Source organism: Hyaena hyaena, unplaced genomic scaffold, assembly GCF_003009895.1.
Source record: "Hyaena hyaena isolate Hyena2069 unplaced genomic scaffold, ASM300989v1 scaffold_143, whole genome shotgun sequence".
NCBI classification, from domain to species: Eukaryota; Metazoa; Chordata; class Mammalia; order Carnivora; family Hyaenidae; genus Hyaena; species Hyaena hyaena.
Genome location: NW_024080775.1, coordinates 2,918,785 through 2,931,943, shown reverse-complemented (window position 1 = coordinate 2,931,943; position 13,159 = coordinate 2,918,785). Strand labels below are relative to the sequence as shown.

The window sequence follows — 13,159 nt, the reverse complement described above, 5'->3', positions numbered from 1 at the left end:
TGGTCCCTGAAGTACCATCACCAATCAACCCCCTTCCCTTTTCTGTTCCCCTGCACTTGGGCTGCTGGCACAGAAGGGCCACATGGGTTTTCCTTTATGGTTGTTCAGCAGATGACTCCCAGCTCACAGAGGTGATGCTTCACAGGATCTTAACTAGAAAAATAGAGCCAGAACTGGAACCCACGTTTTTTGAATCTCAATCCAGGGCTCATCCCATTTTGTGCTGACTGTTGCTCCTAACAGAAAAGCATACTTTGTATGCCATGCTGTGCTGACAGCTGAACGGACAGTTGTGCTGACAGCTCAGAGCCTAGAGCCTGCTTCAGATTCTGTGTCTCCCTCTCTCTCTGCTCCTTCCCCACTCGTTCTCAGTCTCTGTCTCTCAAAATAAAATAAAGACATAAAAAAGATTTAAAAAAATAAATGTGAGACAGGAAACCATCAAAACCCTAGAGGAGAAAGCAGGAAACAACCTCCTTGACCTCAACCGCAGCAATTTCTTACATGACACATCTCCAAAGGCAAGGGAATCAAAAGCAAAAATGAACTATTGAGACCTCATTAAGATAAAAAGCTTCTGCACAGCAAAGGAAACAGTCAACAAAACTAACAGGCTACCAACGGAATGGGAAAAGATAGTTGCAAATGACATATCAGATAAAAGGCTAATATGCAAAATCTATAAGGAACTCACCAAACTCCACACCGGAAAAACAAACAATCCAATAAAGAAATGGGCAGAAGATATGAACAGACACTTCTCCAAAGAGGACATCCAGATGGCCAACAGACACATGAAATGATGCTCAGTGTCACTCATCATCAGGGGTACACAAATCAAAACCACACTGAGATACCACGTCACGCCAGTCAATGAGGCTAAAATGAACAAATCAGACTATAGATGCTGGTGAAGATGTGGAGAAACAGGCACCCTCCTACACTGTTGGTGGGAATGTAAACTGGTGCAGCCCCTTTGGAAAACAGTGTGGAGATTCCTCAAAAAATTAACAATGGAACTCCCCTATGACCCAGCAAGAATTTACCCAAGGGATACAGGAGTGCTAAGGCATAGGGGCACTTGTACCCCAATGTTCATAGCAGCACTTTAAACTATAGTCAAATCATGGAAAGACCCTAAATGTCCATCATCTGAAGAATGGTTCAAGAAGATGTGATTTATCTATATAATTGAATACTACATGGCAATAAGAAAGGATGAAATCTGGCCATTTGTAGCAACGTGGATGGAACTTGAGTGTGTTATGCTGAACGAAATAAGTCACACAGAGAAGGACAGATACCGTATGTTTGCATGTATAGGAGGATTAGGAGGAACTTAACAGATGGCCATGGGGGAGGAGAAGGGAAAAAATAGTTGGGGAGAGGGAGGGAGGCAAACCATGAGAGACTCTTGAATGCTGAGAACAAACTAGGGCTGTTGGGAGTGGGGGAGAGGGAAAGGAGGGTGATGGACATGGAGGAGGGCACTTGTTGGGATGAGCACTGGGTGTTATATAGAAACCAACTTGACAATAAACTATTAAGAAAAAAAATAAAGGAACAACACTGTTCTTAAATGTTGGGTCTACAGGAAGGGGAGAACCTACCCTTTTCCCTGAGCAAGACTCCACTCTGATGGAACAGATAGGATAATCACCAGAACTTGGGCAGAGCCACACAAAGACAAAACTAGAAGTGCCTGGGTACAGGTCTAAATGCTGGGTACAAATCTAGATATAGTTGTACATATAGTTCTGGGTGGAGAGAAATGCTATTTCTCAAGGAAGTCTCCCAGTAGATTGTTTTAAAGGAGTAGCACAGTGCTAATCCGCAGGAAAGTAGAATATTCTCTACCAAAGAAATGTGCAAGGCTCAATTAAATTTAACATGAATTTATTAAATACTCATTATGTGCGTGGTGACCAGGTTGATGCTCTGGAGGAGTGAAAAATTTACACCCCTAACTTATGATCTATAATCAGGACTAAAATAAAGAAAACAAAGGCTCACAGATAAATGTCATATCTTTTATTTCAGCTTTATTGAGGTATAATTGACATATAAAATTGTAAGACATTTAAGGTGTACATTGTGGTGATTGATAAACATATACATTGTGAAATGATTCACTATGATTTCCCCACTGTGAAAGGATTAACAATGGTATTTTACTCTAAATGCCTCATTAAGTGAAGGTAAGTGTTCAAAGGGTGCCTTGGTTTTCCTCCTTTCATCTATACATGTGGAGGGGCTTCAGCTGGAACTTTTTCTATATGTTGGAACATATGTTTTCTATATGTTGGAACTTGTTACAAGTACAAATTCTGGGCCCCACCCAGACCTACTGAATTCCAAAGGCTGGGGGAGGGGACCAGCAGTCTGTGTTTTCAGCCCTTAAGGTGAGGTGACACCAGCTGAAATATGAACATCATTGAGAACAGTACCATTCCTAGCCTCTCTCCACTCACCCTCTCACATTGTGACTTTGATTAGTGAGTTGAAGAGACAGTACCGAGCATACCCAGCTCAGACTCTTCCAGTTTTTAATTTATTTTGGTTTTTGCTTTGCTTTGCTTTGTTTTGGTTTTTTGGTTTTGTTTTGGTTTTTATCCAGGGCCGATCTGCCCAAAGGGCACATGCATTTCAACTTAACTCACACAGGAGAAAATCTAATAAAAGGAGACTCTCTTCTGTGGTTGGGGCCCAGAGTGCTCAACACTGATGAGAAGTCAGTTTGCCTAATTTAGTGATGTGGGATTAGCAAACCAATTAGGCTACAGTGATAGTTTAATCACGTGTCTCTATGTCTTGATTATTAATTGGTTCCAAACATAGAAAAGGAAAATAGGGTATTATTTATTGGACCTCTACAGTTCCAACAGTAGATTGTAGTGAAACATGGGCAAAATTCAGGTTCAGGATGCATGCAGTAGAGAGACCTAGTGGGAGAATAATAGGACAGAAGAACCAAAGGAAATTTTAGAATTTTTTAAGTAAACAGAACTTTAGAAGTGTTTAGTTCTCACCTCTCCTGTTACAAATAAAAAAAGCAGAGCGTTTAAGTTAGCTGAGTGGCTTGCTCAAGTTCACATTGCCGATTAGAGGCAGAAACAAGACCACAACCCAGGACACTTGGCTCTCAGCTGTGTATTTTCTGAGCAGGTGGGCCAAAGCAGACAATAGTAGAGAAACGTTAAAGTCCAAGAATGCTGATGTCACCAAGTAGGAGAACCAACCCCAAGGATTTTCAGTGTGGTTAGTGGGTTCAAAGCCAAAGTGCCTTATGCTCAGAGGAAAGCTCTGGCTCCAATCCACCTATGTATGTTCTGTTGGTCCCCCCCCCCACAGGCTCAAGGCTCAAGCTACACAGCATGCTCAGTGTGTTCTGAACACTGCTTCATTTTCCTGTGCTTTTTCCTGAGGTGTTCTCCCTGCCTACAGTCTATCTCTGCTGCCCAGATGTAGGAAAATCATATCTGTCCTTAGAGAGAGTCCATTCAAATGCCATTCCTCTACAAAGTCCTCTCTCATTTCACCAATCTTTACCTCTATGCCAGCCACAAATGATCATTCCACTTTGAATTCCCAAGACACTCTATTTTATATTACTCATGACAACAGTTTCTACTTTGTGTTACAGCTATGCATTGTCCCTTATATTGGAATATATGCTCCATAAAGGCAGGGGTCATACTTTATCTCTTTTTCTGGTCTTTTTCTAGTTTCTTTATTTTTTAATTGAAATATAATGAATATATAGTGTTGTCATATTACTTTCAGGTGTACAATAAAATGATTCAGCAATTCTATACATTTCTCAGAGCTCATCAAGATTAGTGTACTCTTAAATTCCCTTTTTCTATTTCATTCATTGGCCCACCCACCTTACTTTGGCAGCCATCAGTTTGTTCCATGTATTTAAGAGGCTGGGGTCTGTGTGCCTGGGTGGTTCAGTCGTTGAGCATCAGATGGACTCTTGATTTTGGCTCAGATCGTGATCCCAAAGGTGTGGGATCAAGCCCTGCATTGGGATCCACACTGAGCATGAAGCCTGATTAAGATTCTCTCTCCCTCTGCCCCTCTACCCTGCTCACTCTCTTGGTTTCTCTTGTTCTCTTTCTCTCTAAATTAAAAAAAGTTTGAGGCTGTTTATATTTTTCTATTCTTTTTCATTATTCATTCATTTCATTTCTTACATTCCACATATGAGTGAATATATATGGTATTTGTTTTTCTGAGATGGACTTATTTTACTTAGCATTATACCCTCTAAGTCCATTCTTTTTGTTACAGTTGACAAAATTTCATTCTTTTTTTGGTTCAGTAATATAATATTCCAGTGTGTGTGTGTGTGTGTGTGTGTGTGTGTGTGTATGCCATATTTTCTTTATCCATTCATCTGTAGATGGACACTTGGGTAGCTTCCATGTCCTGACTATTGTAATAAATGGAGGAATAAACATAGGGGTGCATATATCTTTTAGAAATCTTGTAATTAAAGCTTTAGTAGAACAAAGGAATCCATAAACAAAAAAAAAGAACTGAATGGGAGAAGACATTTACAAATGATATATCCCATAAGTGATCAAATCCAAAATACATAAAGAACTTACACAACTCGGCATCAAAAAACAAATAATCAAATCTGAAAATGGACATAGGATATGAATAGACATTTTTCTAAAGACATACAGAAAGCCAACGATACATGAAAAGATGCTCAACATCACTAATTTTCAGGGAAATGCAAATTAAAACTACAACAGGATATCACTTTACAACTGTCAGAATGGCTAAAATAACAAAGACAAGAAATAACAAGTGTTGGCAAGGATATAGACGAAAAAGTATTCTCATGCACTGTGGGTGGGAATGTAAATTGGTGCAGCCACTGTGGAAAACATTAGGTGTGTTCCTCAACAAATTCGCAATAGAATTAGCATTTTTGACTACTGGATATTTACACAAAGAAAACGAAAAACACTTTGTCTGGTTTCTTTTAATAATAATTGCTTTAAAATTTTTTTTTAATGTTTTGGGGGCGCCTAGGTGTCTCAGTCGGTTGGGCGTCCGACTTTGGCTCAAGTAATGATCTCACAGTTCGTGGGTTTGAGCCCCGCGTCGGGCTCTGTGCTGCCAGCTCAGAGCCTGGAGCCTATTTCAGATTCTATATCTCCCTCTCTCTCTGACCCTCTCCTGCTCATGCTCTCTCTCTCTCTCTCTCTCTCTCTCTCTCTCTCAGAAATACATAAATTTTTTTTTTAATTTTTAAATGTTTTTTAAAAGTTTATTTCTGGGAGAGAGAGAGACAGCATGAGCAGGGGAGGGTCAGAGAAAGAGGGAGACACAGAATTCTAAACAGGCTCCAGGCTCTGAGCTGGCAGTCAGCACAGAACTCAACACGGGGCTTGAACCTATGAACCGTGAGATCATGACCTGAGCCAAAGTCGGACGCTTAACTGACTGAGCCACCCAGACGCCCCGATAATGATTGCCTTAAAGGCAGAAAGCAACTATAGACACGTTTGAAAAGTAAACAAGTAAAAACAAAAACAAAAACAAACAACTCTATAATAAATACAGAGCTCTATTAGTATTCTCCCACCAATATCCCATGGAAGACCTGGTTTTCCATGTGCTCAAGACTACTCTCCATTATTCCACAGACGAATGAGACTGAATTCAGTTCTGATGATGTTAAGTCAAATGTGTACTGGCATTGCTGAGTTCAAGATCTACAGTTTGGGTCCTAACTTAAGTAGGGTTAAGTGAGCTTGCTGTGCTGGATCCCATAGCTGAAGTAGAGAGCCAACCCAATCAAGATCCAGACACCAAATGCCACCGAGGTGCGAGCTGTCATCTGCATCATAAGGCAAACATTCACAAAGATGCTCAGTAGTGGGAGGAGAGGCAGAGCAGGGACCTTAAAGTGAGGGGGACTGGAGCTCTGTGGCTGTCTCCAGATGACCCCAGTGATCCCAGTGATGAGCACCAGGAGCAGCACAACCATGGAAATCCACACTGGGTCTCCAGAAAGGAGAGCTGGCCACTGGGTAAGCACCAAGCAAAGAGGAATGATCAGCAGAACAAGCAATGAGGAGCAAACATAGACAACCCTGCCAGAGAGTGGAGTGGGGGTGGGGCTGCCTGGAAAAAATAGTCCCTGTAGAGTCAGCTTCTCTGCTGCAGGTCCATTCTCCTCCTGCACCTGTGTTTAATTTCCCCCTTTCTTCACCTCAGGCTGATACCTGAAGATGAGAACACAAACAACCACCAGGGAGTAAGCTAGCAGGGTCCCAATTGACACGAGGTCCACAAGATCAGTGAGTCCTAATAAAAATGCCATGATTGTTGCAATAATGGCAAAAATCACAGTGGCCATGATGAGGGTGTATATGCCAGTAAGGTCAGTGAAGAGGAGGCTATCCTGTCCCATAATGTATATCAGCCTGCGAATGGGGAACATAAAGTCTAAAATGTTGGCAGACAGACTAAAGAAAAATCCAAAAGCTACAAAATAGTAGGCATGGAGCCACTCAATAAGGAGAAATGCCTCAGGCAAGGGGCTCCCAGGTTGAAGCTCATAGTAAGGCACCATAAGCGTAAGTGCTGAAGAGACACCAAAATACACCAAAAAGTTGATGAACAGTGAAATCACAATGCCCTTGGGAACGGAATGTTGGGGGTCCCAGGCTTTTTCAACTCTGGTAATGATGTTGTCGAAACCAATAAATGCACAGAAACAGGTAGCTGCTCCACGGAGAATCCCCTGGAAGCCAAATGGCACAAATCCTCCAGAGCCCAGAGGGTCCAAGCCAAAGGTGTCATTGAGTCCAATCATTATGTAGTCATCTTCTGTGAGCTTCCAGTTGTGTAGGTCTCCCTTAATGAAGCCAGAGATGATGATAAAACCAAGAACCAAAAGGCTTACCAATGTGAATACTTTGGTAAAGCTGAGAAATGATATACTCCTCAGTATCAGAAATACAATGATAAAGATCAGAAGACCAATAATGGACACGAATGTCTGTCCTTCAAATGACTGGGGAACAAGCGATGAAGTGCTCCCAGGTATGGTCCAAGATATCTGGTTCCCAAACATGTTGTCAGAAGCTAAACTCCAGGCAAAGACTACAATGGCTGTACGAGCAACGTAGGAGAAGATGAGATTCCAGCCAGTAATGAAAGCCCAGAGTTCACCTGCAATGGCATAACAGTAGAAATATGCAGAGCCAGAATGGGGAACTCGGGCTCCAAACTCTGCATAGCAGAGCCCAGCCAACACAGAAGACAGGGCAGCCAAAAAAAAGCAGATCACAATGGATGGTCCTGCTTGACTGCCGGCCACCTCAACAGCCAGGACATACACACCTGCACCCAATGTACGACTCACACCAAGGGCCACTAAATCCAGAGTTCTCAGTCTTCCAAAATAGCCCATCTCAGGCACATCTTGCTCCAGTGTACGTCTGCATATCAGCTTTTGACCAAATCTGTGAAGTGCCTGACACTGCATTCTAGCTGTAATTGAGGAGAATTCTAGGATCAGAGAGTTGTAGCAAGACCAGTGAGTGGAGACTCTTGGATTGATTTTGGTGAGGCTGAGTTAACCAAGGTAGGTTGGAGATGTGGAGTTCCATTGCTCAGGCTTCAAAGCTGCTGCTTCATTCTCGTATCTGGTATGTACCTCCATAATGCCTAAGACATGGAAAACAATAATATTTATTGAACAATGATGTTCAAACAACCAACCAAAGCTCAGAAGTCACATGTCACCTGTTGCAGCCCAAATATCACAGAAGTTGATATCAAAAGAAATCATAGAAAAATTAACCTTCCTTCACCCATTCCCAGAAAAGTGCCAAATACCTCTCAACATTCTGCTTTTTTATGAACTGACATAAACGCATTTGTGTTCATCTAACTCACGTAGCTTCACGTACTAATTAAGCTGTAAGACACAACAAGGCATAAATTTATTCTGCAATAATTTACACTGTGTTTGCACAGTGCTTGGGCATGATTTATGTACAATTGATTCACAAAATGGAGGGCCTCATTGCAATTACAGAACCATTTTTTAAAAAATTATCACCTGAGTTTAAAATACCAATATTGGGGCGCCTGGGTGGCTTAGTCGGTTAGGCGTCTGACTTTCACTTAGGTCATGATCTCGCGGTTCGTGGGTTCGAGCCCCGCATCGGGCTCTGTGCTGACTGCCAGCTCAGAGCCTGGAGCCTATTTCAGAGTCTGTGTCTCCCTCTCTCTCTGACCCTCCCCTGCTCACGCTGTCTCTCTCTCTCTCTCTCCTAGAAATAAATAAAAATATTTTTAAAAAATAATAAAATAAAATACCAATATTGATCCCTCTGTCTTAAAAGCCTTAGCCACAAAATCCACTACACAATGTCAGATATCACTTTGGCCTCCTTTCTCTTCATTCTGCATCATCCATTTAGCTTTACTGATGTGAAAGAATCTACAGTACAACATTACCCTTTAACCACCTAGCCCACAGGGGCACTATGAGAAGAAAGGAAGAGGGCAAAAGAGGAAGGGCTTTCATAACTACCTACAAGGAGAAGAATAGGCTCTCAGGTAAGGAAACACTGGAGAAATGGTTGTAGCAGCAAAACAATGGTCTATTGCTAAGAAGGGAAAAGAGCCAGAATGGTCATTTTGTGAATTTTGACGTTCTGTAAACCTCACTCAAAGCAACCAGGCAAAAATTCAAAACAATTTTATGTCCACAGTAATGAGAATATGATGGGTAGGGAGGAAATGAGCAAGTCACCTAGTTCAGTAGCTCACCACCAAATAATTTCTTCTGTGTTCTCCCACTCTGGGTTCTAGCAGAGAAGGCGAGTTTAATTCTTCTGCAGTCTCACTAGTGACTCAGTGATCTATAAACACTCTGTGCCATTTGTGCAGTGAGCAGCCAGCCGCCTAGAGAATGTGCCCTGCTCTATGAGCTTATATTAAAACTGGTAACTCCCTATTAATTTTTCACAAAGACACGATGCTCAGCATCCCTCCTCATCAGGGAAATACAAATCAAAACCACACTGAGATACCACCTCACACCAGTCAGAGTGGCTAAAATGAGCAAATCAGAGAACTCTAGATGCTGGCGAGGATGTGGAGAAACAGGCACGCTCCTACACTGTTGGTGGGAATGTAAACTGGTACAGCCCCTCTGGAAAACAGTGTGGAGGTTCCTCAGGAAACTAACAATAGAACTCCCTTATGACCCAGCAATAGCACTGCTAGGAATTTACCCAAGGGATACAGAAATGCTGAGGCATAGGAGCACATGGACCCCAATGTTCATAGCAGCACTCTCCACAATAGCTAAAACATGGAAAGAGCCTAAGTGTCCATCAACAGATGAGTGGATCCAGAAGATGTGGTTTATCTATACCATGGAATACTACATGGCAATGAGAAACAATGAAATCTGGCCATGTGTAGCAACGTGGATGGACCTTGAGGGGGTTATGCTGAGCGAAATAAGTCAGGCAGAGAAGGACAAATATCATATGTTTGCACGTATAGGAGGATTAGGTGGAACTTGACGGAGGACCATGGGGGAGAAGAAGGGGGGAAATGGTGGGGGAAAGGGAGAGAGGCAAACCATGAGAGACTCTTGAATGCTGACAAAAACTGAGGACTGATGGATGTGGGGGGGAGGAGGGATGGGCACGGAGGAGGGCACCTGTGGGGATGAGCACTGAGTGTTATGTGGAAACTAATTTGACAATAAACTATTTGCTAAAAAAAAAAATTCACAAAGAGTTTGTAACTCCCTCAAACCATTGTCTGAATATGGCATATATAAAATGTGTTGTATGTGCACAATGAAATATTACACAGCAGTTACAAATAATAAAGTAGATTTATAGATGGCAGCTCAAAAACAATGTTAGGAAGCAAAAGTAAAAGAAAGATGATATGTACAGCATAATGTCATTTGCGTACATTTAAAAATACCCCAAAAATTCTGTATATTTTTCAAGGATACACATTTATGTTAAAAATGTCATGTTGTTTTTCTGTTTAAAACCTTCCACTGGTTTCTCTTTTTATTCAGAGTAGAAACCAAAACCTGCATTTACAATGAGCTACAATGTCCTACAGTATTTGTCTCTGATCCAGATACCTCTTAGCTTCCTGTTTATCTTTCTTCTCTTTCTCTAGCCACTGGCCTCCTAACCTTTCCAGACCCCTAACATACCACACCAAAACCTACTTCAAGACCTTTACATTGGCTGTCCCCTATAACTACATCACTGCAAGCCCAAATGTCCACATGATTGCTCCCTTAGTGGCATTTGGTGATATAGAACATTCGTAGCAATGCCTTCCATAATCAACCTATTAAAAACAAAACAAAACAAAACAGAACTACAATGTATCTGATGCACTGCCCCTTTCTTCCCATAACACTTACCACTATTTAAGGTACTGTATGTTTTACTTATTTAATTGTTCATGATTTGTCTCAGTACAAAAGAATGTAAGCTCTATGAAAGCATGAATTTTTAAAATTGTTTTCTTCCTGACTCTATTCCCTGACACACGGTCAGCACTGTATATGTTTTAAGGGGACGAATGAATCTAAATACATTAGAAGAACATTGCTTAATGCACTATAAAAGTGCCTCCAGTGAGGAGGGGAAAGGAGACTAGAGATTAGAATGAAAGGAGAAAATAAAATGCATTGAAAAGGGCCCTGACAGGAAGCAATGGTGCTAATAGTCCATGAATGTGGTAGGGAGGCGGTTGACTCCATGCTGCGCACTTCAGTCTCAACAAACGATTTGCATGAGGTGATGCTGTGAGAGGACCAGGTTCTGAGTCTGATAAATGGCAGGTACTCAATATATTTAAATAGAAAAGGAACTAGAATCCTGTAATCATCAGGTCATGGAGAACACAGAGAAGGAATACTTGCTATAAAGAGGGTGGAGATCAAAGGAGGATCAGGCACCCCTCCTACCAGTTCCTTCTTAACTCACTTCCCTTTTCCCAATTCCTCTTTCTCCTTCAGCTCCTTCAACTGTCTCTGGAGGCTCCTTACTGGGCACTAAGGATGCTTGTACCACATTTCTCTCTCTGGGGAACCATCCCCAACCACCTACCTCTCAACATAGACACCATAGTGGTTCTTAACATTTGTTGAATAACAGACCCTTCTGAGGTTGGTCACTTCAAAAAAAAAAAAAAAAAAAAAGTTCTACACTCTTCTGAAGTCCATCCATGGACCCTGAGCAGGAATCCCAGAGGAGGACCATCTGAATGCCAGAGTGGGAAATGGTTAATACTTTTCATAACTTCAGCTTCGCTCAGCTGTGTTGTGCAAGGTGTTCCTTGTGTTCTTCCCACTTTTACTGAAGATGAGAGACAGTGGGCTGCAGACAAAGTATGAAGATAGCAGAGAAACAATTCAAAGAACAAAACATCTGGAAATTAAATAATAATGTTTTATGTCACAAAGAGAAGCAGGCAGAACAAACAAATAAACAAGCAAACTTATAGAAGAGAAAGCAAACCCATGATTGGGATCCTGAGAGAGACTATCACAAATCTAGCTTATAACAACACAGAGAAACATTGTCCTCAATCAGAAACACCCTTTCTCTGTGTGATAATCTGTGGTTATCCCAAAGATTTCTATTTAGTCCAGATCTCTCAGCCAGCTGTCAGAGCCCCACCCTAATTCTCCCTCTACCCGCATGCCCATCATTTCCTTCCTAGCTCAGCTCCTCACATCCTGACTTACCCTTCTTGGGATGAGCCTTTGGCCTGAGTAAGTTCCTGCCCTGCCAAGGATGCCCTCCTCACTCTTTTATTCCTAGTCTTGACCCTCTAGCTCTTCTCAATCATGTTCTAAAATCTTTCCCCATGTCTAGGAAGTCTTTCCTAAGCCATCCTGACTGATCCCCATCTCCAACCTTCCTCCTCCTCTTCCCTCCAGCACTTAGAGCCCATCCTGATGTTCAGATGAAACTAATTTTCCCTTTCTGTCTGCTGGTATCCTGAGTGTGTCACTTAAATTCCTTTACAGTCTAAAAGCTTCCAGAGGGCAGAGCTAGGATCTATACATCTCTTTTGAATCCCACACTCTCACCTCCAATCCTCACTACTCAGGACAAGGATCTGCTCATTATTGTACCAAGCTGCAAAAAGAGGCATTTAGGACAGAGTTAATGAATATATAGATATACTGATTGACTAGTATATCTTGAGATTCATAGAAGTAGGATTCTCCCTCCAACCAATTTGGAAAGAGAGATAGGACCAATCCCAGGAAGAAACAGTAGACTAGAACATCCTCAACCATCTATTTCAAGAGCAATTCCTTAGGACATTTACTAATGAGGGCCCAGGGTCTATAAATCTCAGTTTACTTAGGAAAAAGTCTCTGGCAAAGGAGGTGCTTGCTCAGGGGAAGTGCTGAAAGAAATGCATAGAGAGGCCAGGGAACATGAAGCCGGTTTGTATGAACTCCATAATGCCCCTGGCCCTCCCTTTCTGTTCCCTCCTTCCTGTGTTTCTCTCAGTCTCTGAACTCCTTCCAATCCCAAAACAAAAGTTCCATCCAAAGTCTCCCAGAAGTATTCCTATCAAATCCAACAAACCACCTACTAAATTGCAGACATTCTTGCTTACCCAGCCAACCCCATTCATTCTCCTTTGTCCTGGATGTCACTGTGTTAATTCCTGTGTCTCTAGAAGGGCTCATTCTGGACCATTCCTTTTCAGAACATCTTTTCAAGGCTGCAAGTTTCATTGGTTCCCATGGTTGGGTTTTAACATTCCTGCCAATCAGGAAGCTGGCCTTGTGGCTCCTCCTCACTATCTTCAAGGAAAGTTTGGGTACCAGTTACTTTGCTAGAAGTTTGATAAAGATTTGAGAGAAGGCTAAAGATGCAGTTAAATAATTATTTTCAAGTTCTCAAAGTTTCAGAGAAGTGACCTTTAAATCCAATTTCTGCAGAAATTATATCAATCTCTGTGTCCAAGCATAGATCCTTCCTGAAACCAAAGTATACATATTCTCTCCTCCTCCTTAAAATTTGCAGACAATGAAAACTCCAGAGCCAATCAACCATTGGCTTCCAAACATACAAGTATAAAGCTTTTTGGATAGCTG

General features: G+C 41.8%; 1 protein-coding gene across 1 annotated transcript; it reads right to left on the bottom strand.

Moving 5' to 3' along the window:
- Positions 1–5,607: 5,607 nt before the first annotated feature.
- LOC120236012 (cationic amino acid transporter 3-like) lies at positions 5,608–7,519 on the bottom strand. The gene is given in 1 exon segment (XM_039238599.1): positions 5,608–7,519. A coding segment is annotated over 1 exon segment (1,752 nt). The 3' UTR covers positions 5,608–5,767.
- Positions 7,520–13,159: the final 5,640 nt, after the last annotated feature.